At 47.6% G+C, this 27,205-nt stretch overlaps 1 protein-coding gene across 1 annotated transcript in view; it reads right to left on the minus strand.

Annotated features, from left to right (window-relative positions):
- PIP5K59B (Phosphatidylinositol 4-phosphate 5-kinase 59B) overlaps positions 1-27,205 on the minus strand; it is a 311,973-nt gene that overhangs the window by 141,268 nt on the left and 143,500 nt on the right. Inside the window, exons 18-19 of the mRNA XM_069329652.1 lie at positions 15,464-15,814; positions 8,671-8,881 (exon numbers count right to left, since the gene is read on the minus strand). Of these exons, the coding sequence (XP_069185753.1) occupies positions 8,671-8,881; positions 15,464-15,814 (562 nt within the window). The remainder of the gene's footprint in view (positions 1-8,670; positions 8,882-15,463; positions 15,815-27,205) is intronic.

A 27,205-nucleotide genomic window follows, 5' to 3' on the forward strand; every position in this document is an offset into this window, starting at 1 on the left:
GATCCAGAAACACCATCCATGAATCCGGATCTAAGAGAAGCCTGACCTGGGACAAAGTGGTCATTTGAAAAAAGGGGGGCCCAGGAATCCAGCGGTTCAGAATACACCCAAGATCTGCACAGTCCTGTTTTAGAACTGGAAACAAGCAAGAAACCAACTCTAGGGACGAAGTTATTTCGACCACGCCCAGGCGCACCCACTCCAAGATGACCCGACAGAGCTAAGGGAGAGGAAGCCTGCCGTACCAGCCCCGAACCTTCGAGAGGAGGAGGAGCTGCCCACTGCCACCACAGGCCAGACGACATGACCTGAAACACCCACGAATCGTGTGACTAAGGGTGGGCAATCAGAGCCAGCCTCCCCCCAGCGCCCCATCAATGAGGCGACCCGCGAAAGAGCCAGCCAGCGCATCTTCCATGAAGCCGATTTACGTGCAGAGCAATCAATGTGCCGACCAGACGAAGAAAACTCTGGAGGAAGCACCGGCTCAGAAGCTGGCACCAAGGGCCCAAATCAACCTGTCAAAACTCATGACCCCGGCCACACCGGATTACCAACAAATCAGAAAGAGGTCAGCAACTGGTAGAAGAAGCCTGCAAATACTGAGAATCATGTCCAAGAACAACAATGGACAGAATGGTGATGAGAACTTAAAAGTCAGGGCCTAAGCAGAGCCAAAAGAGACCGAAGATGGCCTGCCGACATACGAGGCGAGAGGCAAACAACAGAGACACACTGCTTCCCGGAGGATGGGCGCAAACAGTTTCAGTTTCGCTGCTGACACCCAAGCAGCCGATGCCAACACTCCAGACAACTGCCTGGCACTCAACGCCTCCACAAGCCAGTCCAAGGACAACTCGAAAAGGGAAAAAAGGCGCAAGATCGAGACCAGATGCCCACGAGCGCGAAGATCCTCTGCAACCAAAACAGCTGAAAGGGAGAGAACCTGAGTGTGCAACTGGAGCAAGCCAACCTCACGAGAAAACACAGGGGCATAAAGGCACGCAATGAGGTGCACAAAAGCCCCCCCCCCCCCTAAGTAAACCCTGTAACAGTGGAAACCTCCCACCAATCCAGCGTGCGGGTATGACAAAAATTGTACCATGCTCTAAGAGAAAAAAAAGGGCAGTTTGCCAGACAGGAAGATCCCAGAACCTCATAACACATCCAATACGGGGACGAGGTTCCGAACTCAAATCCCAGAGTGATTTTACAATGTGAGACAAGATCCATCACAGAGGCAAAGTCCGGGTCTCGCAGGAGGTATGTATAAAGAGCCTCTCGAACCTTCGCAGGAGGTATCCGAGAAGTGAAAAACCTCCGGAAGGACGAAGCCGCACAACCCAAAGGAACCTTGAAACAAACCTGGGAGGGGGGGGGGGTGAACTCAAATTAAACTCGCACAGGGAAGATGTGATACTAAAACCACAAACCCTGCCAAAGCAAACCCTGCCCCAGAGCACCAAGGCCCAGGCAGGAACGAACAGGGCCCAAGATCTCCAAGCCGACTACTCCCCAACCCCAGAGGTCTCGAACCCAGGCCCCGGGGCAAAGTCGTCCTCCATGCCCTCCACCATTGAAGAAAAAGCAGAGCCCAAGGGAAAGGCAGCAAAGAAGTGGGGGTCTGCTGGAAAAACCCAGAAGCCTCAACAGGAGGATCAGGCTCAAATGCCTCCATCCACGCATCGAATGGGGCAGCCCCCAGAGCCACCCGAGTCTCAGTCCCAACTAAATCCTGCTCCGACTCCGAGTCCTGACGACTCCGAAGCCCTAAGACATTTGGGAGCTGACAGCAGGGGGGAAAGGAGCAGGACCACGCCAACAAAGGAAGGACTCTGGGGCGTGGACGAAACCAAGGTCAAAGCGACCAACACTCCCAAGTCCAGGTCCCTAAAACCAAAACAGAGCAGCCTCGGGGTATCTGAGCCAGCAACCAACCTAGCGAGTTGCAATAACAAAAACCTACCATGCAACACTACACCTGCTTGACCCCCTAAGAACTTCCGAAGAAGAATGGGTAAACTGGAGAATGAGCAGGGAACAAGTCTCGCATGACTCCCAGTCGAAATTGTTACTGAACTAACAAGCAGCATGATGGAGGCAAAACAGATGATCATCACCCTGAGAAAAGTACAATGAACAACCTTCAAACCAGCATAAAAAGGGAACTCAGAAAACACATCCATAATCGCACCGAGCCCCAAGGGGATTTCCAGGATTCGCAGGGGGGGGGGGGGGGGGGTGTTCCCATAGGGAGCCCAGGCACTGGTGTGAAAAAAAAAGTACCTAACAATAGGAGGGCAGAGAGGGACACAGCTGCCACTGTTATGCGAGCTACGCAAGCATTGTGCACCCCAATCCTGCAACGAACACTCCCTACCCAGGGCCAAACAAAAGCACCAAGACCCCCCGCTGACCCCAAGGGCGAAGTCAATGTCAATCGACAGCAATCCCTATAGGAGTGAGACCCCAAAAGTCCCAGGGAAGAGAAATGTGAGATCCAGAGGAAGTACAGTACTTACAGGGTGCCTAGGGAAGATAACCCTAAGTGCATGCAGTCCGAAGTACAGCTTTCTCCTGGCAGTATGGCACAAGCAGGCACAACTGCAAGGGCAAAATCTTGATAGGAGATTGAGGCCAGAAGTAACTGTCGGCCTCAGTTGGCTTCAGTCAACGAACTGGGGGGGGGGGGGGGAAAGGAGCAGGGGCCCCCCCTCCACCCTCCCCCTCCCGGATGGGGGGAAGGGCAGCAGCATGAACAAACGATCCGTCGGTTTGCTGATGTTTTGCTTGCAGCATTGTTTTTCGTGTGGGGGAGTTCATGGATTCTGTTTGGTCTTGGGTTGCAATGTTCTACCAGTTGGGGTTTGTTTTGGGATGCCAACCTTTCTGGGTGCCTTTCCCGGTCGATGGCAGAGATGAATATACTCTCGAAGAGTAGAGTTTTCATAGGCCATTGCTCCCTGCACTTCTCTGAGGGAACTAGGTTCTGGCTCATGGTTTCCTGTAGGCAGAACTCCATGTGACTGAAGCCCCAGACTAATATGGCATATATCAGTTCGATAACTCCAGGGAGCCGACGGGGCTCCTCATAGAAATGTATACAATCTTACCAACACAGAGGAGGAGCTGAACCAGAACAAAGTAAAAGAAGTCCCACCAATTCTAAGTCAAGATAAAAGTGTCCATAAGTATTCTGCCATAAGGAAAGAAAGCGGCATAAAAAGGCAAAGATGATGTTACTCAGATGTAGGACATTAAACACACACTGAATGTAGAATCCAGAAACATGAGGAACCAAAAAGTACACACCAACAGAGAACAGGAACTGCCTGCACAAGGTTTAACAAAAAGCTCCTGCTAGAGTTAGTGCCCATTCCACCACCCCTGAAAGAAAGAATAGCATAGAAAATGAACAGTGAAGAAAGCATTTAAGTGGGTTCCTGTAGCAAGGCATCTGTTGCAGATATTGCATACAAGGAGAAAAGGAGCCAAAAGTAAGGGAATCCATTCCATTCACCTGGGCTGTACTGGTCTCAAACTGTGGACCCCCACGCGTGTGAGGCCATAGCTTTATCAACTGGGCTATGAGCAGTGTTAAAAAGGAAAGTTCCGGAAACAGCATACTACTGCCAAACTGGAATTTACTACTCTTCCTGACTATTAAGGGAATTAAGGATTTAAGGGAACTCCATACCTATACTGTAACTATCTGTACTGAAAATTTTCCCGATAGCTTATAAACTCTCCCGAGTTTGAACCTTGTAGTCTTTAGCCACTGATAATTTGGGAACCTGGATGTGAAGCTACCACAAACCTACATCACTCGAAGAGGAAAGACCCAATAATCACCATTAAGCACATTAAGAGAAACCTTCAACACACCAAAGATTGGGATCAGAAAGATCCCAATCTTCCTGTCCATCAGGAAGAACTTGAACCTCCCATCATATCCAGGAAGCATCCATGCAGCCAAACTTGAATGTATTTGGGTCCATTTCAAAGTAATGTCTTGGTTTCCGAGTTAGAACCTGAGTAAGTCACACTGAAACAGGAAGACTCCTGTTCAACTCTGGAAACTCCTCTCATCAAGAGAAGGGTCACTGATGGAGTACAAAACTGTCAAATCCCAAGGAAAGGATAGAATGGGAGAAGAAGTGCTCACTATCGAGACTCGGCCCCCTCCCGAAGGAATGACCTCAAATCATCCCACAAACAAAATGGATGAACCCCATAGGGAGTGACTAGGCTCCAACAACTGCAACACCCACCAAGGAATCCTTATTCAGAGGATCTTACACCAATACTTCAGGAACCACATGCACCCCATTTCAAGGCCATTTAGGAAACCTTGTCAGAGGCATAGGCAAGGAGGAAACAAGTAAATGTAGGAAGAACAAACTAAACCCGTGTCATCGGAAAAGTCTGGATTTTAGCACAAGTCATATTATCAAAGCCTCAAGATCCTCCTCATTAAAAGTGAAGGCTCACTTCCTGCAGCACCAGCCGGTGATGTAGTTCCTCCATTCAAATTGGTCACATCAGACGCAAGCGTTCTGTTAGGCCTACTGGGGGACCAGAGCGAAAACTTGCCCTCCTCCCCCTCACAGAGAGCAAGTGACTACTTGCCACCACAATGGGAAAGCATCCAGAAAGTTAATGGAACTTTATAGACAATTGGAGGATTAACAAAGACCCAAGAATTGAAATTACCAAACAACTTTGCAAACAATTCACACAGAACAGGAAAACATTCAAAATTAGCATGGTACTCATAGTAACAAATGCCACCACCAGCTGGCCTGGTTTCTGCATTTAGCAATCTTCCCTACTCAATTCATTCGGTATTGTCCAGCTGGACAGTAGTGTTCCAGGTCTTATACAGCCCCGGTGGTTCCCTCTCTCCCTCCCTTCTTTCCTTCCATGTTTATCGGTTTGTGGAGGTGCTTTTCTGCTCCTAAACTGATATGATAGTTGATGCTGGACTGAATGCCGTGATGCCTTGTGGCAGCATTTGGTTATTTTAGGTTCTAGCAAGTTTTGAATGATTTCTTGTCATTTATTTTGTTATGCTTAGGGAATTACTTGGCATTCTATTGGTTTCTGAGTCTTGAGATGCTTTTTGTGATGTAAGCTTCACTGACATTCTGGATGCTTTCCCAGTTAAATGATGGAATGTCATTTGGTCTCTGTGCCTCATATGATGGGGCCAGGCCAAATGAACTCATGCAACTGATGTGACTGGTAGATTGAAGCAATTTCAGTGAGATAGCTACAGGAAACCAAGGGGCTGTACCAGAATAAGGCATTTCATTACATTCAATGCCGAGTTTTTACCATCATCAGTGTTTACACATATTACATATAATTATTTACATGTTTATGAACTGTTACGAGCAACTTTATTATTTTGGGAACAACAGTCCATTTTTGTGCATTTGACTAATAGTTGCTTTAGGTACAGTACTATAATTTTTGGAGGATGGAGTAATGTAAACATTCACTAGTTCACTTTCTCCCTGTTCACTGCTTTTAACCTTATGTTAAAAAAAAAGGAAATTAATTTAAAAGCTGAAAAACTTTATCCTGAGGTTATGCTAATTTTAAAACTATCTTGTGTAAATTCCCCATCATTAATTTGGAAAATTAGCTTTGTCCTCAGCTTACAACCAAGGGGTTAAGGGTTCGATTCTTGTGGCAGGACAGAAAAGGTTGGATACATTTCCTTTCATATGATGCCTCTGTTCACCTAGCAATAAATAGGTACCCGAGATTTAGGCAACTCTTGTGGCTTGCATCCTAGGAAAAGTCAGTGTCTGACCCAGGGGCACCTCATAATGTTAAGTGGAGGTCCCCGACAATTTAAAACTAAATCAAAAGTATTGTGCCATATTATTATTCTTCAATTAATAATCCAAACATCAACAGCCTTACCAAAAATATGTACAAATTTGGTTGACATATTACCTACATGTTTGGAGAAAAAGACATTTTGGACATACAGCTGAAATCAATAAGAGAATATGCACAATGCTTTCAGTTTTCTGGAAACTACTGACTGGTATTTGCTTAATGAAAGCAAAGTTTTTTATAAGCACATACACTAAGCATCCTTCGAGCTTATTCAATAAAAGTGTGTGAAAGGTATATGAACACGCTAAGGAATTCTCACAAAAGATAATCAACACTGTGAGCCATCTGGTACTGCTGCAAACATGCAGAAAGGCAGTAGGGAAGCATTTTACTAATTATTACCTCAACTGAATAATCACTTACAATAAAATACATATAGAGTACCTATGTCTACTGGAGCAGATTCTGAAACTACATTACAAACTGTATTACACATACTATAGGCTTAAATTTCTAACTTATCTATATAGAGTACACTGGAAAATTTAACCAAGGGCTCATTTGGAGAAGCTGCACAATAACCCCCATATTTAATTAAACAAATTATATTGGCATAATTATAAATTTGTCAACATATGCATTTATTCCATAGAGATTTTAAGTTCAAAGATCCAAATGTGTTGTATTTAAGATATTTAAGTACAGCAACGATATATGCATATGTTAGTGTATCTATATCTATACCCATGATGCTTTGTTTCCAATAGGAGTTCATTTTTCTTCAGAGGGTCATTTTCTGCAGTATCATCTGACATTTGAGATACCAGCAGGTATTTAAAACTATTGAAAGAACATCAGAAATATTTAATAGAATTCTAAATAGTGACTCGCTTACATGACAGTTGTGACTTGCTTGCAAATGTCAACATGAAGGACATCTGCAAATTATTTGCATAAACAAACAAAAAATGACAAAGAAGCAAGAACAGTCTCGGAGAATAGACAAGTGAAAAAAGAAGGAAAGAAAAAGTTAAAAGACAAAGGCACCATTAAGGAAAATTAATATACAGTATTTAATTATTCCAATTATGGATTTATTGCACATGGAAAAGCTGTGTTTGACGTATTTTACTTTGCACTTAAAAGCAAAAAAAAATTGTATATAGAAATATATCCAAATATCTGGAAAGAATGTATACTGCACTCTGCAAACGTAGCCAAGAGAGTTGAATTGAAGCAACAGGAAAAGAGTAAGACACAATGGAAAATATGAGACATCAAGAAACAACATTAACTGAAAGAACAAAGTGGAGGTGAATAAAGTGTTGCAGAGCATCAAATGATACTGCAGTGAAGGCATATGCAAGGGAAAATAGTCAGAAATGGCAGAAAGAGGTTCTCTCATTAACACCGCCCAAGGTAGTGCTACCTTGGCCAACTTAAGCCAAATGACTGTTGAGATGTTGGCATTCTATAGGACATTTTCTGAAGGGAACGGTGTATGGCAACCTATGAACAGCGATGTGTATGGGAATCTATTGGGGTAGCTGTGTGAGGCAACCTCTGGACTGCTAAGTGTAGCAATCTCTGGGAGGAGCCGAGAGAGTTGACCTACTTTCACAGCTACTGACCGAGAGTTGTGTACGAGGGAGCTGTGAGATGACGTATACGAGGGAGCTGTGAGATGACGTATACGAGGGAGCTGTGAGATGACGTATACGAGGGAGCTGTGAGATGACGTATACGAGGGAGCTGTGAGATGACGTATACGAGGGAGCTGCGAGATGACCTATACGAGGGAGCTGCGAGATGACCTATACGAGGGAGCTGCGAGATGACCTATACGAGGGAGCTGCGAGATGACCTATACGAGGGAGCTGCGAGATGACCTATACGAGGGAGCTGCGAGATGACCTATACGAGGGAGCTGCGAGATGACCTATACGAGGGAGCTGTGAGATGACCTATTTAGGATGCTGTGTAGTACCCTCATTGACAAGCTGATTGAGACAACCACTAGGAAGAGCAGTGTGGCAACTATTAAAAAAGTGAGTGCCCAGAGACACAAAGCATCAGAACTATAATAGTATTTATCAAAACTTTATAAGTTAAATTTTTATTGTCTATTCAAAGTTAACTAATTACATGTGACAAGATACAATAATATGGTTATTAGGTACAGTATAAGAATAGTAAACAACTACAGTTCTATAAATAAAAAACAATACATCTACCAAACTAAAAATTTGCAAATCTAAAATAATCATAAATTCACACCATAATTAATTCAATGAAAATTAAGGTTTCATTATGTGGAATACTTAATTATTTTCATATAAGCCATATCAAAATATATACAATGTGATGTTCGTGAATGAATTTCCATTTCTTGTGTGTACTTGAAAATGGCCTATCTTCATATTGCACCTAAATATTAAGTGTTATTGTACTGCAACATGATACAATAACTTTTGTACAAGGTACTCATATATAAACAGGTAAATTCTATCAAGTTCAGTTATCTTTAAAATGGGCAAGACAGCAATCAACTATAAAATTGTAATATATAATTTCAAATAAACATCTAGTTAATACATACTGTATCTGCCAATGACCACCACTCAAAATAACTTAATAAAACATATTATCTTGCAGTCACTGCACTACAGACTTCACAAATCTGAGAAATTGAAAACATGACTGGAAACTGTTTGATAATTTTCAAACAATGTTGCAACAGTCAATGTAAGCATTAGGAAAGAAAATGTGAAGCATCATACCACAATAATTATGTAAAGCAATTGAAAGCACACTTACCTGACAACATCAGTTCGATCCTCTTGGATGGCAACAGTGGTGACGTGCGTATGTGATGACCTCACTTGGAACCGAGGAGATGAGGTGCTGACCACTGTGCTACCAGATGCACCAGAAGTAGCATCCCATGGAGGTGGGGGAGTGGAGCTTAAAGGTGGATGGCTTGATGAGCTCCCTCCACCACTCACAGTAACTACACCTCGGCCACTACCTACGAGTCCCAGAAATAGCCAGATATTAGGGAACAAATTGCTACAGGCTGCTATAAAACCAGCGTTGAATGTAATGAAACGCCACTTTCTGGGGTGAAGCCTCGGAGGCTCCCTTAAGCTATCCGAACTGATGCGTGCTATATTAGTTTGGGTCATCAGTCACAGGAGTTCAGGAGTTTCTATGCCTTACAGGAACCATGAGCCAGAACCTGGCTCCCTCAGACAGGTGCAGGGGCAATGGCTTATGAGCACTTTACATTTAAAGTAGGTCATAATTGCCATTGACCAGGGAAGAACCCAGAAAGGTAGGGAAATCAAAATAGACCCCTGTCTGGTTAACCTGTGCAATCTACATCCCAAAAGATCAAAATAACTCCTCAAGAAAGAAACCAAACAAGCAGCCCTTCCTGCAACTAGCACTTCCACTCGTTAGTGCTACCCCTCTCCCATAGGGGAAGGAAAAGCTGGCAGCCCACCACTCAATTTCTTGAATGATGAAAAACCACCGACCGGAGGAAGGGAAAGTGTAAGGGAGCCTCAAGGACTCGCCCAGAAAATGATGTTTCATTACATTCAACACTGGTTTTCTGTAGGGGAGCCACGTCAGCTCCATGAAGCTAACTACCCAAAAATAAGTAAAACGAGGGACTTCCCCGGGAGGCAGCAGCACTGCAGGTTTCTAGACAAAGAACAGACATACGGCTGTGACAGGCTCCCCAAAGCCACACACGGCCAGGAAGAAACCGGAACATTCACCAGATGCTTGGTGGCTAGGACCACGTTCGACCTCCGAAACTCCCATGCCCGAATGTCTACCCAAGACATGTTCCAAAGCAGCTACAAGAGCAGCATATGAATGGCATGGATATGAGGGCAGACTGCAAGCTGGCTGGACTTGACACTGGACAACCTGAGACACATGAGCCCTGGAACAGGGAACAGGGAAACCGAAAGCATCCAAAGAGTGTCCACCGGCACCAAACCAGTGGCCCACAGCGTGGGCCACTGGTTTGGTGCAGGTGGCGTGGCATGGCCACCACCGGACACAACACGTGATGCGCCCCCAGCCTAACCAACCAAGCATCCACAACCACCTGACCCTCCGGAAGCCAACTGTCTCAATCTACACCAGCAAAGAAGAAGAAGGCAGCAAAGGAACATAACAACCATCTGGAACAAATGAACAGAACCTCTGGTGTCGGAAGATAGCATGAGGCTCCCCAACCTAACCCCCAGAGGTCAAGGACAACAAAAACAAGGCCTTCCAAAAGCAATCCCTAACCGAATGGGCCACAACAAAGCGAGGAGAAGAAAGGAAAGAAAAACACGAACTAAAGACCAAGAAAGCTCAGGCAGTGCATGAGCAGGACAGAGGTGAAAAAATGCTCATGAAAGCTTGTGGAACGAAGCAGAAGCCACATCCACCCGGAATGAAAGCTGGAACGGCTCCGCCAACGCCCCGCAATAACAACAGTACTGTATTAGGCATGAGATGCCGATCCAGAAAAAGCCCAAACAAACAGATCCAAAATCGACGAAAACCTTTGAAGAGAAAGAAAGTCTGCCAAGAAACTACATACCCTAGGGAAGAAGACAGCAGGTGGGACATCCTAAAAAAAACACCTGATCACCATATAAATGGCAATACACACACACACACACATTAAAGAGACCAGATGCATGGTGCGGAGCAGTAAGGTGAACCAGTGAGGTGCCTCACTGGCCCGTTCTAATGGAAGAGGCGGAGCTGCGAATAAATGCTCGGGTTCAGACATGGAGCAAGCAGTACCTGAAACCAAGGCTAAGCCAGCCACTATGGAACCAGGAGAATCAATCCTGATAGGATTCCAAGCAAGCTAGGACCTGGAGCAACAGCTGGACCGGGAAAAAGAGGTACAGGAACCCCCAACCTCGACCAGTCCTGCCAAAAAGTGACAGCCTTGCAGTTGGGGATTAACGCCACATACAATGGAAGATTCCGAAACCAAGTCGACGCGAAGAGGTCCACCTCCGGGTATCCATATGTCCAGCAAAGCCAAAGGAAGGAGGCGCTGTCAACCGTCCACTCCGTGGAAAGAGGAATGAAGCACTATAGGCCGTCTGCCAGAGCATTGGACACTCCCTGTATGTGAACAGTGTTAAGAGTTAAACCTTGAAAACTCAGCAGAAGAGTTACCCCAAGTGACCAGCACCAAAAGAGCCATGGACCGAAGGACCCCCAGAAGTTGAGACAACGAACCTCGGGGAAGCAGTCTGAATGGAGTCTGATCACCAAGCCCCAAGAGAGCCAAATCCACCCCAACTCCTGCATCATGCTGTGAGCCCCGACTTAAGGACAGCCCCCAATGACCCTGGCCGGACTGGCCAGCACTGGTCACAAAGCCCCAACCGAGAGACGAGGCGACCATGAACACATCGAGCAAGGGAAGAGGAAAACGCCATGGCAACGAACCCCAAAAACTCAAAGATGAAGCTGGCGACAAAGCAACCAATGCCAGGACACTGGAGAACGAACCCAGCAATTGCAAGAGCGGCAAAACAAGCCACTCCGAAGATACCAGAACAGCCTGTAAGGCCAAACGCACCCCAGTGGATAAACCACCAGGGGAAAGTTCAGGCTCCCAAATGGCGATTGCTCAAGCAGCTGAGGGTCCAGGGTGCCCCTCAAAAACAGCTAACAGCAGGACCACAAGCTGAGCAAAGCCGCAGGAGGGAGAGAAATGGATGCAGTTTGAGAACCCAACACTAGGCCCACCTAAGCCTGAATCTGGGACGGAACAAACTGGGACTTCAGCCAAGTTATCAGGAACCCTAATCCTGCAAGCTGGGAAAGAATCAAAACCCCAGCAAGCAGATCAGCAGGGAGCCTACACCAACCAATTGTCAAGGCAGTCTACCAGCCAAGAAGAAACAGGAACCTTGAAACGCACCCGAGCAGTGTAAGAGGAACCAAACTCAAACAAAATCGGATCCAACACAGAGGCATAAATAGAGGTCTCGCAGGAGGAACACCACAAGGGCCTCCTGAACCCCTAAAAGGGGAAGCCGAGACGAAGCAAACCTTCAAAAAGATGAATTCGAGTAACCCTAGGGCAACTGGAAACGAACCTGTGGGGAGCCCTACCTACTGCATTTTTTGGTGGATAAAAATGCACAATGTTATTTTTTTTAATAAAAGGAGCCCCACGGCTAAAACAGTCGTAATACGGACAGGATACCAAGGGCCGTAAGCTTGGGAGCCAGACAAGCATACAGCACAAGGTCGCTAAGCAAAAAATCAGTGCCCATAATGAAATAGTGAAAACCAGCCAAGACCACAGTCGTGAACACAAGACTGTGTATTATTATCACACAAGAGGTAATAATATACAGAAGTATTCCAGTCTCATATACAAGACAAAATGGCCCCGTGAACATAAAACTTGGATAATAATACACAGAAGTACCCCAGTCTCGTACACAAGATGAGACTGCCCTGGGATCACACGAGCGGGAGACATTACCATCACCCACAAGTCCTCAGGGAATGGACAGGGTAGAAAAAGATGGATGAATCAATACTATTGGTACACCCATAACAGAACACAGGTGGTAACTGAGTACCTAAAGAAGCCACAGAAACATGAAAAAGAACTTGTCCTGAGACACAGTAGTAAGGAAAAGGAATGCAGGAGGCAGTGATGAGGTGAAGGCTGCAAACATAGAAACTAAGGAGCTGAAGAAGCTCAAGAATGTGCACACCAATAGAATGACGGGTGAGGGGCGGGCCCAAAGTGATGAAGCGCAACTCTCACAAGCACAACTAGAAGAGTACAAGGCAAGTGCAAACTTATCAAAACTGCAGACGACACCTCAGCAGTGATGAGGGAAATGCATTAGTCACGGCAACTTTAACTGCTTTAACTGCGGCAACTTTTAATACTTGCTAAAAATGTAAACAATGAAACCGCTGATCTGAGAGGAGAGAAGAGCAGGGGTACCAAAAACATCAAATAATAACGTGCAATAAATGTATGATGAACCAAATAAACCTAACAGCCACAGTGCGCCCAACCCAACCAATAACCCTCCCCTACCTGGGCCAAGACAGAAAGCCCTAGACTCCAGGCGTACCCCAAGGGCGAAAACAACAAGCGAAGAAGGCCTCAAACGGAGAGTGATTCCCGAATGCCCCAGTGAAGATAACCCTGACATGCAAGGGAAGTACTCACAGAGCACCTAGGGAAGGTCACCCTTAGCACATGCTGCTCTTGTATACTAAGACATCTGGCCACCACACCAACACACAGCTGGTACAGCCACACAGGGCAAAAATCCAGAACAAGAACTTGAGGCCAGAGGTGACTGAAGTGACCACCAGCACATCATTTAAAGAACTGGAGTGGTGGGCTGCTGGCTCCAGTGAGCTGGCTTCCCCTTCATAACGCTAACAAGCGTAAGTGCTAGTCACATGAAGGGTTGCTTGTTTGGTTTCTTTCTAGGAGAGTTATTTTGATCTTTTGGGATGTAGATTGCACAGGCTAACCAGACAGTGGTCTGTTTTGATTCACCTACCTTTCTGTGACCTTCCCTGGTCGATGGCAATTATGACATACTTTAAATGTAAAGTGCTCATAGGCCATTGCTCCCTGCGCCTCTCTGAGGGAACCAGGTTCTGGCTCGTGGTCCCTGGTAGGCATAAGGACTCCTGTGACTGATGACTCCAAACTAATATAGCACATATCAGTTCGGATAGCTTCAGGGAGCCGACGGGGCTCCCCACAGAAAATGCAGACAAGCAAAAGAGGGAGAAAATATTAATTTCAAAAGAAGAATTTAATTCCTACATTAACTGCTTAGCCATTTTATACTTTCCTAAGTCTGATACAATATTAATTTATCATTACAATAAATCTTAATTATAATAAATATCTAACTCAAGGTTACTTTATATGTGCCATTACATTTTCTAATATCCTACATACAAAAAATAACTAAATAAATAAAATTGCAAACAAAAACATTTGAAAGCCACAAGAAATGCAACTCACAAAAGAATAGTAGATTGCTTACATAATAATTCTAGCTACATGAACAAAAACTGCAACATAACAGCAGGATACAATGTGATGCATTAGATCAAAAGCCGTCATAATGTTAGTCATGCATAACACAAATATGGATATTGGCATGCAAAAAGAAATAATTAATAAATTAAGAACTAAATTAGATTTCTGTAAGAAATGTTCTTTGCAAGACTGGGCTTGACTGATGCCAATCATCTTGTTGGGATATGTGGCATCTGTTTGAATCTTTTAATAGGCTTGGAGAGGACATGCAATGTATTTCAGGGCTTAAAGAAGAATTATGGCACAAGTCTGCATTGGCAGCCGTGCAAATTTGCACAGATAACAGATGCCCCGATGGAGGAGTATAGGAACATGAACTTGTGTGAGGAAACGATTCTCCGTAATAAGGAGAATCAGGGTTCCCAAATGGTGAACTGGATTGATCTTTAAGAGGAGAGGGAGACCTTGATCTTGTTAAATACATAGCAAGAGCATGTTCAATATATGCTTCCTCACTAGCTGATGGTCTATCTACCACAGAATATCTCTTACGGTTATCCTCATGCAATTGAAGAGTCTCTCTGCCTGCAAAAGACTTTCTTGTGAGAGGTAGTGTATTTTCACAAAAATGTCTAGTAACATCGGAGTCATTATAAGGTGTGAATTCTTGAGCTCCACCCCAATATTTTCTGCCCCATACCTCACTCTCTTGTGAAGAATCCATGGATGTAATATGTTTTTCTTGAGGTGAAGGGGACTTGAAAATTGCTCCTTTAGTATTTGTACCTGTTCTGGTTAATATATCATCAGGTAGCCTTGACAAGGATGACGATGGTGAAGCTGAAGATGCTTGACCAAACTTTCGCTGTCTGGCAAGTGGAGAACAATGATGAGATGCGTCTTGCTCAGCATTCTGAGAATGTTTTGAAAAGCTGTGTTTAGGACTGGAGCTCACTAAACTTGGTGAGCTTTCTTGTACCACAGAATGGGATGGTGGAGAATCACTGGTGGATGTAATGTGGGTATTTGGTAATACAAATTCATATTTATTTTGATCAACAGAATGTTGGCAGATTTCACAGGAAGGTTTGTATGACTGGAGGTGGGAATCATGTGAAGAAGGGTTAGGGATCTCATCAGAAGGATGGTGGGAAGATACACTAAGGGGAGTGCCTGGTCGGGATGCTGTCATAATTACATCCCACATTCCACGCATAGCATGAATTGCAGCTTCAGCACTGGAACTACGAAAAGTTCGCTTCTGTGGTGTTTCATCATGTGTGGCTCCATCTGAATGCATGGGGGATAAAGCCAATACATCTTTGGTTGGAAGTTGCCATACCTGATGTTGTCTTTCACATGGAGGAGCATGCAGCATTGGCATCATGCAATTTTTATCTAATCTACACATACTGTCTGCATGCCAGATGTTATATCCAGTCATGCCAATACTAGGACTACACAGATGCGAAAAACGAGGGCTGCTTCCAGCAAAACGAGGGCTTGGGGGCAAAGTGAGGTAAGTAACTCCACCTCGAGAAAGTAAGAATGAAGAAGAGGTAGGGGTGGCCTGAGAAGCTCCACCTCGAGGTGAGCGAGGAGGAACTGGAGGCGGCACACGACCACGGCCAGAGTGAGGTCGGTCTTGAAGAACAGCTGGAAGATTGACTGGTGTGGAAGGTGTTCCTGATCCTAAGAGAGAGGCAGCAGTGGAGCCTCCCCCTCCTGCTGCTGCTCCTGAGATACCACCACTTGAGACTGCCCCAGCCACTGCAGATGGGGTTGTGACCGTAGTAGTGACCCCCGAGCCTCCTGTAGCCATGGATAAGGAGATAGCGACCTCACCACTCTCACCCGGCCGGTCCTCAGCACTAACACTGCCACCTGCAAGCACCACGCACCACACCTATCACACACCCACCTGCTCATGCCTACTATTCACTACACACCCCATAACCAAGAAATAAGGAAAAGGATAGTTTTAAACAAAGTACTGTATATATATTCCAAAATGGGTAAAAATACTCTAAAAAGATTTCCATTAAACAAAGTAAGATGATATGGTTAGCCTTATAAGATAGACAAAATATATTTAAATAGGACATCCATAAAACTAATAATATGATTAGCCTTATATGATAAGTATTGCTACATGGACTATTGCTAAATATTGGAGCAATTTCTGTGGAGAGCCCCTTCAGCTCCCCGGAGCTATACCGGGCTGATGTGTATATATTAGATCGTAGCAACAGTCAATCGAAGGAGTTCTAGACCTACAGGGGACCAGAGCTAGAACATGGCCCCCCTCAAGAGAGGCACGAGGAGCAATGGCCTAAAGACACCCCTGCATAATTGGAAGCAGTCTTTGTCTGCCATCTACCAGGTCAGGCACCCAGAAAGGTAGGAATTAAAAAACAAACTACTGCTGATTAAATAATTGCAAACCAAAAGCAAAACTAGCAACAGAACTCCCACTCAAAACCAAGGAAACCAGTATGACGTCACCACAAACGCCGCGCATCCATCTGCACACCCCCCCTCCCAGGGAGGGGAATGGAGGGGTCCCAGACCTCCGCGCCGGCAACTCTCCCCAGTTCACAAGCTGTTGTGAGGGCGAACGGTCGATCAACTCTGGCTCCATCCTTTGAGCAGTGCTGCAGTGCAGTGGTGGTGTTCTTTTTTGGTATCATGCAAGCCAGGAGTGATACAAGAGTACTGGGGCTGCATGCATCTAGGGCTGCCTTCCCTGGGTGCCCTGTAAGTACTGCCCTTGCGGCTTCAGGGTTATCTTCCCCGAGCCGTTCGGGAACTACCTCCGCGTGGTTCTGTTGCTGCTCGGTGATTGCCCGCCCTTGGGGGTTCTGCTGGGGTGGTTCTTGTTCCTGTATTCCCTTGGGTAGGAGGTAGTTTCGTCACTGGCAGGGGCGATAGGTACTGTGCAGCTGCCTGATATACGCACAGCAACTGGTTCTGTTCACCTGGAGACGTGTTTTTGCAGGGTTTTTCTTTTATTTTTGTTTTGTTTTGCCGGGCAGGGGTCTGCCAGGTGTGGCGGTAGGACCACTTGTATGATTTTAGTGGCCCTCCACTAGGTCCCCGTGCTTTTCACGTTGCAGGAGTTCAGCTTTCAGTTTGTTTGCTTGGTAGCTCTGGGATAACCAGTTAGCAGTACCTCGCCTTCCCTTCGGGCGGGAAGGGCTTCCTGGGCTTCCCTTAGCAGTTAGTCTAAAGGCCCTGGAAACCCCCTAGCGGCTCAGTGGTGTGATTGAAGAGATCCCAGAGTCCCACCTCACCTTTTGCGAGTTTGAAGGTTGCTCTGTCCCCTTGACTCAGGGTGACTCTCACCGTCTTTGTTTCCGCCGTGCTGCTTGTTGGGTCAATGACACCTTTGACCCGGAGAACTGCGAGTGGTGTTCCTTGTTTGTACACCAATTCACCTAGTCCACCGAGATTGTTATTAGGGTGCAAGCAGCTTCGGCATTGCATGCAAGGTTTAGGTTGCTGCAACGCGCAAGGTTGGTTGCCTTTCCGGATGCCCCGCAGCTGCCCTGCCGTGGTTATAGGGACCCGGACTTGGGGACGTTAGTCTCCTCGACCTTGGTTTCATCTGCACCCCCCTAGTCATTCCCATGCTGTGGTTCATCCTGCTTCCCCCCCTCCCCCCCCCCACCTGCTTCCGGCTCCCAAACATCTGAGGGTTTCAGAGTTTGGGCAGGGTTTGCCTGGTGGTGAGTCTCGGGCAGCTTTGGAGAATGCCTCCTTCTGGATCGGCGGCGGAGGCATTTGAGCCTGCTCCTCCTGCTGGAGCCCTTGGGCTGTGCCAGTGGGCCCCCTTCATCCCGGCTTTTCCGGCGGACTTGGCTTTTTCTCCAGTGGCAGAGGGTTTGGAGGACAGCTCGGCCCCTGGTCCTGACGTTGAGGTTCCCGGGGCTGGGGAAGAGTTGACTTGGGGTGCTTGGGCGAAGCTTGGGTGTTGGTACCCTCGGCGCAGGGCTTGTTGTTTCAGGGGGAGGAGTTTTCCTATCTTGATAGGAGTTTTCCTATGTTGTTACAGGGGGAGTTTGATATGGGTGCGACTCCTCCCCGGGTTCGGTTCTGGGTTCCCTTGGGTTCCTCAGTTCCCCTCCTTCCAGAGGTTTTCGGCTTCCCGCATCACATCAAAGGTGGTGTGGGAAGCCCTTGCGGCTTACCTCTTGCGAGACCCAGATTACGCCTCAGTAATGGATCCTTCTTCTTTCGAGTTTGGCTCCTTGTTTTCCTTCTGGATGCACTACAAGGTGCCGGAGTCTTCCTGGCTAGCGGACTGCCCTTTCTTTTCGTTGGGGGCGTGGCACTCGTTCTGTCGGACCCATGCGCTTGAAAGGCAGGAAGTGACTACAGTTCTTCAGGTTTATCTAGGGGGCGAATTTAAGCACCTCAATGCTTGCTTGTTCGCCCCATACTTCCTCGTGATGTTGGTCAGATTCAGCTTCACGCGCAGGTTCCCTCCCTTTCGGCATCCCTGGTGGCCGAGAATTTGCGCGCCCGTGGGCATTTTGCTTCGGTCTTGCATTTCTCTTCTCTGCTGGTGCTGTCTTCGAACTGGCTCGGTGAGGATACGCAGGAACTGGGATCTGAGCCAATGTCCGGTGTGTTTGCTTTGGCAGCTCGGTCGTCGGCTGCCTTGTTGAAGTTGTTTGTGCCGATTCTGAGGGAGGCGGTGTCCCTGTTCTTTGCTTCTCGTCTCGCGTGCCGTCAGGCGGTGCTCGTCCACTCATTGGAATCGGCTTGGGTCCTGGCTCTTAAATTTTCATCACCTTTTTGTCCATTGCTGTTTGCAAAGTCTGTGGTGGTGCATTTTCTGCAAACGGCTTCATCTAGTTGCCGGCCTATGTCGGACTTGTTGGTTCTCTGGGGGGGGGGGCACGTGGTGGTCCTGCCTGGAAGGGTCGTGCCAGGTCCCAGGGTGCCTTCAGTCGTCATAAGCCAGTAGTGCCAGATTCGGGGCCAGTACCCCATAAACCAGTAGTGCCAGATTTTGCCGGTTGCCCCATTGACGGGGCAATAGGGGGGAGATTGACGCCATTTGATCTCGTCTGGTCCCACGATTCATGAGCATTTTGGGTCGTTTTCTCCTGCTTGCGATGGCATTGGCATTAGGGCGCTCCTCCTTCAGGGGGGGGTAAGACTACATCCCTCAGGTGGGTTTCACGACTGTATTCAGTTCCAAAACAGGACTGTGTGGATCTGCGATTCATATTGGACTTGTCTCGTCTGAATCCCTGGGTCTTTCAAATTACCACTCTGTCTCAGGTCCAGCTGCTTTTGGCACCGGGTGCCTGGGTGGTGTCTTTGAACTTCCAGGATGCGTATTGGCACATCCCAATTCATCCGGGGTTCAGGGACTGGCTCGCTTTTGTCGTGGGGCGACAAGCTTACCGCTTTCGTTGCCTTCCATTCGGCTTGAATCTGGCACCTCGAGTGTTCACACACCTTACCCGGGTCGTGGTGGCCCGTTTGCATCTGTTAGGGGTTTGGGTTCTGGCTTACCCTCGACGACAGGCTGGTGTGGGCTCCCAGCCAGTCTGCGTGTCTGCTCACCAGGGATTTGGTTCTTTCCCAGCTCGCCGGGTTAGGGTTCTTGGTGAACTGGAGCAAGTCCCATTTGGTTCCCTCTCAGGTTCGAACTTGGCTGGGTATTGTGTGGGACTCTCGGACTGCTTTCTTGTCTCTCCCTCTTGCAACGCTGTTATGGCTGCGGTCCCGCCTCCGGCTGTTTTTGGAGGGCATCCGGGTCACATGTTGGTTGTTCAAGTACCTGTGCGGGAGCCTGTACTTCGCCGTGCTGGTCTACCCATCGGGTCGGATCTGGCTTCGGCGGATTTTCTGGTTTCTTCGGAGTCGTCACTTCCGCCGCTCTCGCGATCGATGGGTTCGGATCCCGGGAGCCTTGCATCAGCTGCTGTGTTGCCAGCTTCCTCTGTGGGTTTTTTAGGGTTCTGTGCCGTGGAGCCTCCCCGAGCCCTCGCTCGATGTGTTCACAGATGCCCCATCTCTCAGCTGGGGTTTTGTTTTCAGTGCTCACCAGGCCGGCCAGGGTCGGTGGGGTTCGTCCTTCTGTCAAGCTCACAGCATGGCGAGGGAGTTCGCGGCTGTGTGGCATTCGCTTCAGAGGATTCGGGTCGCTCGCGGAGCAACAATCCGGCTCCATTCGGACTGCTCCCCGGTGGTTCATTGCTTGAACCGCGGGGGTTCAATGTGGTCCTTGGTTCTTTGGGGCTAGTCGCTTCGGGTGACGCGTCTGCTGAGTTCTTGGGGTTTGGCTCTCCTGGCGGTTCATGTTCAAGGGGTATCCAATGTCCTGGCGAACGGCCTGTCTCGGTTCATTCCCCTTTCCACGGAATGGACGGTCGACGCCGACTCGTTCAGTTGGCTCTGCCGGATGCATAGGCGCCCAGAGGTGGAGTTACCTGTACCTCTTCCCACCGGTCCGGTTGTTGCTCCGGATCCTGGCTCGGTTGGAGACTTACCAGGGAAGAGTAGTCCTATTGGCTCCTTGATGGCCGGCCCAGCCCTGGTTTCAGGAGCTTCTTGCTCAATGTCCGAACTCCAGGGTCTTCCCGCGGCTCCACCTCTTTCAGTTGATTTGTCCAGTCCGGTAGGTGACTGGTTCGATCTTTTCCCCTCCACTCTTCACGTCTGGTCTTTTTGACACGGGTGTATCACCACTTGTATGGTGATCCGGTGGCTTCTTTGATGGTGTCCCATCTGTGAGTTTCATCTAGACGGCAGTATGAAATTTCCTGGTGGTTCTTTCAGCATTTTTTGTCTCTACGTAAGTTGTCTTTGATTTCTGTTAGGTTATTTTGTCCTTTCTCTCTTGGTTGTTTTAGAACCGTCATCTTATGCCAAATACTGTCGCCGCGTATCATGTGGTGCTGGCGAAGCCACTGTAGCTTGCATTCGGGGTGGATGTCACTTCTGCTCCATTCTGCAAGCTTTCTTGGGTGTTTTTTCACCTCCGGCCTGCTCATGCGCCGCCTGAGCAGTCCTGGTTGTTGAACCGGATGCTCTCTTTTCTCTCTTCTCTCCGGTTTGTGGTGGCCCCCTCGGTTCAGGACTGTTTTTCTAAGGCTCTTTTCTTGTTGGCATTGCCTTTGGGGGGTCGGGTCGGGAAGCTTCATGCTCTCCTCCGGCAGAGGGGTTTCTGCTCTTTCGGTCCTGGTGGTCGTTTCGTTCGTCTGCAGCCTTCTTCTTTTCTGGCGAAGAATGAGTCTGCTGCTTTCCGAAGGGGTCCTTGGGTTGTTGATGCGTGGTTGGTTCAGCGGGGGGATGCATCATGTTTTGTGTCCGGTTGCGGCTCTTCGCCGTTCTCTGCGCACCACGGCCTCCATGGCAGGGGACGCGCTTTGGGTGTTCCGGTTTCCCTTCTTCCCTGTTCCAGGCATGGGTCTCCCAAGTCGTCCGCAGGATTATTCGGTCCAGCCAGCCTGCAGTCTATTCCCCGTGCCCACGACGTTCGTAAGTTCACGGCTTTGGCTGCTATTTTTGGGCATATGTCCTGGGTTGACATTTGGGCACAGGGCTTTTGGAGGTCGAACAGGGTCCTGGCCGCACAGTATCTTCTTAATGTTCCTGTCCCTTCTCGGGCATGTGTAGCCTTGGATTGCAGGTTGCAGCCAGTTGTCTCAACTTCGAGTTGAGGAGTGAGTGGTGACTGCCTCCCGGGTAAGTCCCTTTTTTCTTTTTCTTTGGTTAGGTAGCTCCAGGGAGTCAAAGGGGGGCTCCACAGAAAAAAACCAGCATTGAATGTAATGAAACGCCATTTTCTGGGTGAGAAACGGAGGCTCCCCGGCATCCCTCCCTCCCTCCGGTCGGCGTTTTTTTCACGTTTTTGATACTCAGCCTTTGAACTGGGGAGAGTTGCCAGCGCAGAGGTCTGAGACCCCTCCGTCCCCCTCTTGGGGAGGGGGGGGGAGGTTTGCGCCGACAGACGTGCGGCGTTTGTGGTGACGTCATACTAGTTTCCTTGATTTTGATTGGGGAGTTCTAATGCTAGTTCGGTTTTCAGTTTGCAATTATTTAATCAGCAGTAGTTTGTTTTGGAATTCCTACCTTTCTGGGTGCCTGATCTGGTAGAGGCAGACAACGACTGCGTCCAATTACACGGGGGTGTCTTTAGGCCATTGCTCCTCGTGCCTCTCTTGAGGGGGGCCCAGGTTCTGGCTCTGATTCCTAGAACACCTTCGATTGACTGTTGCCACGGTCTAATATATACACATCAGCCAGTATAGCTCCGGGGAGCCTGCGGGTCTCACCTAGAAAATGGCGTTTCATTACATTCAACGCTGGTTCTTTATAACAAAATTAATCTACGAAAGAGAATTTTGGGGGGACTTTTAAATTACTTTAATAAAATACAAATGACTTGCATTTGCTGTGTGACCAGCAATACCATAACATAGAAGTTACAGTTATTTGTTCCATGATACCTTGCAAATACCTTGCGTTGATTCTGAGGGTCAAGATTCCCCCGACTCGGTTTCTGACCAGGCCTCCTGGATGATAGTCTGGTCAACCAGGTCCCAACTGCAAGATGTCACTATATTTTCTGAGAGGAGCCTCACCCTAGACCCTGAAGCTATCTTACTGATCAGTGCCATACTACTTGAGTGTCATCAGTCGCAGAGTTCTTTGTTGCCTACTAGAGACTAGAGCCAGAACCTGGCCCCCTCAGAAAGGCACAGGGAGCAATGGCCTATGAACCCTTTACATTTAAAGTGAATCATATTTGCCATACACCAAGGAAGGCCCAAAAAATTTAGGTGAAACAAAACCAACCGCTGCCTGGTTGAAAATTGAGCCCTACATCCTCAAAAAGAGAAAAAGAACTCCCCTAGAAAGAGAGCAAACAAGCAAAATTTTGTCCAACTAACCCCTCACTCGTTAGCACCTCCCCCCTTCAAGGGGAAGGGGAAGCCGGCCTGGGTGAGCCAGGCCTTCCCCAGTCAGTTCTTTGAATGATGCTGTGCCAAATACTCACTGTTGCTTTGGCTCCATGTTCCCATTTTTTTGGAGTTTTTGTCTTTGCGGCGGTGTTATAAGCAGGTGTGCATGTGCAGCCAGGAATTTTTTTCAGTACTGTACTGGAGCAGCAATGGCCTAGGGCCACCTTCCCTAGGTGCTCCATATGTACTGCCCTTTCGTGGTGAGGGTTGTCTTTCCAGGAGTGTATGGGAATCACTCCCCGTTAAGAGGACTTCCTTGCTTGTGATTGTCTTCATCCTTGGGGTGCATCAGGGGCATTAGGCTTTCCATCTTGCCCTGGGTGGGAGATTTTTCGGTGGCTGGTGAGGCACACTGCAGCTGGTGCGGCCAGATTTTCAGCTATCGAACGGCGGGTCGATAGATCTCTCCGACTGCTTTTTTGCTGTTGTGGAGTTTCGGGTGTTTTTAGTGTGCTTTCACATTTACCAGCATTTATTTTGCCTTTTTTGGCAGAGGAGTTGTGCTTTTCACCTGATTAAGCTATGCCTAGCATGTGGTTGCGATTCTCTGTTGTCCCCAAGGCTTTACATCAGCTGCTTGTGGTTGGATTAACCACTGACGGGGTTAACCGGCTTAGCTGGCTCCAGTGCCCGGGCTTCCTGTAGGGCTCATTCACCCTACAGGCCCTGGAAAACCCCCACGGGCTCAGCTGTACCATGGCTACTCCCTTTCAAGTCCGCTCCCGCCTTGTGCAAATTCACAGGTTGCTTATTGCCCCTACCTCAAGGTGGTGATCATCCATTCTGCCTCTGGTTGATATCTGGTTGATGGGGTTCTGGGAGTTCTTCTACTCACCAAGCCCGGCCCGAGGCAAGGCTTGACTTGTTAGAGCTTGGTCCACCAGGCTGTTGCTTGCAGCGGCCCGCAGGCCCACATACCCACCACAGCCTGGTTGGTCCAGAACGTCTTTTAGAAAACAGTCTAGTTTTCTCTTGAAGATGTCCACAGTTGTTCTGGCATTATTTCTGATGCTCGCTGGGAGGACGTTGAACAACCGTGGACCTCTGATGTTTATACAGTGTTCTCTGATTGTGCCTATGGCACCTCTGCTCTTCACTGGTTCCATTCTGCATTTTCTTCCATATTGTTCACTCCAGTATGTTGTTATTTTACTGTGTAGATTAGGGACCTGGCCTTCCAGTATTTTCCATGTGTATATTATTTGGTATCTCTCTCATTTACTTTCTAGCGAGTACATTTGGAGAGCTTTCAGAGGATCCCAATAATTTAGGTGCTTTATCGCGTCTATGCGTGCCGTATATGTTCTCTGTATTCCCTCAATTTCAGTAATCTCTCCTGCTCTGAAGGGGAAAGCGAGTACTGAGCAGTACTCGAGACAGGACAACAACAGTGACTTTAAGAGTACAACCATTGTGATGGGATCCCTGGATTTGAAAGTTCTCGTAATCCATCCTATAATTTTTCTGGCCGACACAATATTAGACAGGATCTTCCCGCTCTAAATCCATGTTGTCCTGGGTTGTGTAACTCATTACACACAGAAATCACAATAACATGATGCATCAAATGAACAAATCAACAAGGGCCATGACGAGGATTCGAACCTACATCCAAGAGCATCCTAGACCCTGCCTTAATCGACAGAGCTACGACATAGTCAAAAGAGTTGAAACCGAAGTTCTACTGAACTTACTGGATCCTGCATTCCAGTAAGTCCTGGACTGCAGGATCCAGTAAGTTCCGTAGAACTGAACTTATCTGAACCTCGGATGAACAGGAATGTGCCAATAGGCATCCATGAGGTCCAGGGCCACCATTCAGGCACCCGGCTCCAACAGAAGCCGGACCTGAGACAGTAGTCATCCGAAAGGAGGGGCAAGGAATCTAGGGGTTCAGACGGGACAAGTCCAGAATGAACCTCAGATCTGCAGTCCCGTTTCGGCACTGTAAACAGACAGGAAACCCACATGAGGGACGCAGTCGTTTCGACCATGCCCAAGCACACCCACTCCAAGACGACTTGACAAAGCGCAAAAGAAACCTGCCTTGTTAGCCCCGAACCCCCCAAAAGAGGACGAGTCGCCCAACGCCACCGCAGGCCGGATGACATAACCGAAAAGGCCCACAAATCGTGGGGACAAGAGTGAGCAAGCAAAGCGAGCCCTCCCTTCCCCCCGAATCGCCCCGTCAATGGGGCGAACCGCGAAAGGGCTGACGCCCCTTACGAGAACCCAAACGTCGAACAGGGAAATCACTGCGCCGACCAGATGACACTGGTCCCGAAGGGAACAGCAGCAATGGACAAAAGAGAGACGAAAACCTAAGAGCCAGGGCCCAAGCGGATTCTAAAGAGAGGGCAAGCACAGCCTGACGGCACATGAGGCGAGAAGCATAAAACAGAGACACCGCTTCCTTCAGGATGAGCGCAAAGAGCTTCAACAGTGCAGCCGATGCCCTAGCTGCCGAAGTCAGCGCCCCAGACGAAGGCCCTTCACTCAACGCTCCCACATCCTTCTCAAGCCAAGCAGAAGACAGCTCGAGAAGAGAAAAGAAACGCAAGACCCAAGCCAAATGCCCACGGGCGCGCAACTCTTCCGCAACCAGCGAAGCCGAAAGCTGAGGAACCTGCACGTGAAGCTGGAAAAGGCCAACATCCCGAGAAAGCACGGGAGTGAACAAGCACGCATTAAGGTGCTCAAACTCGCCCCTCAGGTAAACCTGCATAAAAGTAGAAGTTTCCTGCCAATCAAGCGTGCGGGTCCGACAGAACCCATGTCACACCCCCAACGAAAAGAAAGGGCAGTCTGCCGGCCAAGGAAGACTCTGGAACCTCCAAACGCACCCAAAAACGGGAAGAAGAACCGAACTCAAGTGAGGACGGATCCATTGCAGAGGCATAACCCGGGTCTCACAAGAGGTAAGCAGCAAGAGCTTCCCGAGCCACCTTCGCGGAGATACGGGAAGTAGAAAACCTCTGGAAAGACAGATCAGAGGTATCCAAAGGCACCCGGAACCGAACCCAAATCATAGTCATCCAGGGAAGGGGGCCCAAGGCCCCCAGGTTGACACCTCCCCAACCCCAGGATTCCCCACATCGGGACCCGGGGCAGAGCCGTCCTCCAAACCCTCTAAAGAAAAAATATGATGCAAACTGTAAATATTTAGAGAGGTATTTTAACACGTCAGGTATAAACGACTAGGAGGTGGGGCAGAAAGAGCTAGATCTCGCACTTAGTCACTGATAGACAAGCACAACAGGTGATCAGCAAGTTGAATGCATTAAGGGAAGGTGATGAAACCACTTCCATCCATAGCTTCAATAAAAAATATGACAGAACATGAACATTAACCCTTAAATTGCTCCTGGCACCCTCAAGCCACTGACTGATGGTGAACCTATTTCCTGTTGGAGACCAGATGTGCCCTGAAATGTTCAAAAGTCATACCTAATAAACCCTGAAAGTGTTAGTTTCCTTCCTGGGCTTTAGTAAAGATGGACACCATGCTGGTGCATCACCATCTGATGCATATCCAAGGAACATTTGACCCTACTCAAAATTGCAAAAACTTTTATGGACCTGGACGATATTAGTGATGAAGGGAAATCAATTACAGTTAACTTGAAAATCATCCCTCAGACTTTACCTAGATCCCCAGATTGAACCCCCAATACCCACCAGAGTTGATAAAGGACCAGTCACCAAGCTCGATCAAAGAGAAGAAACCAAACCCAGACCAGTGACAGTAGACATGGGTCCAATCCTCACCTCTTCCAGAGGTGAGAAAGACCACCCATCACACCCAAAAGAAGGTTCCAGCTAAGGGTCAGACGGATGAATATGGGTCTGAAGATATTTTGAAGATATAAGAATAAAATCCTCAGATTTTCATCTTTCATATTTATATGAAGAATAAATGCCTATGAAAGACAAAGTAACCACTGGTAGGTGTGCAAAGCTTAGTTCCAGCACTAAGTAAATAAACAAAATAATTTAAGGTCCATATGTTATATGATAGAATGTATTGAACATGCTGCAATCTATCTATGCTTTCCAATAAGATATACAGATTCCCTGATCCTACAGCTGATGTGCTGGGCACCTGTTGCAGCTAAAACTTAAAACAATAACAATGACTTTATTGAGCACATCCCCAACAAAGTGGGAATGAGGGAAATTTTTATTAAACAATTTTAAACTATCTAAACTATGACATACTATGGCAGTGGCTTACATATCATCATTACTTTCAGAAAAGCAGTACAGAAGAAGCAAAGTGAAAAATCCC

This window comes from Procambarus clarkii, chromosome 23 (assembly GCF_040958095.1).
Source record: "Procambarus clarkii isolate CNS0578487 chromosome 23, FALCON_Pclarkii_2.0, whole genome shotgun sequence".
Taxonomy (NCBI): domain Eukaryota; kingdom Metazoa; phylum Arthropoda; class Malacostraca; order Decapoda; family Cambaridae; genus Procambarus; species Procambarus clarkii.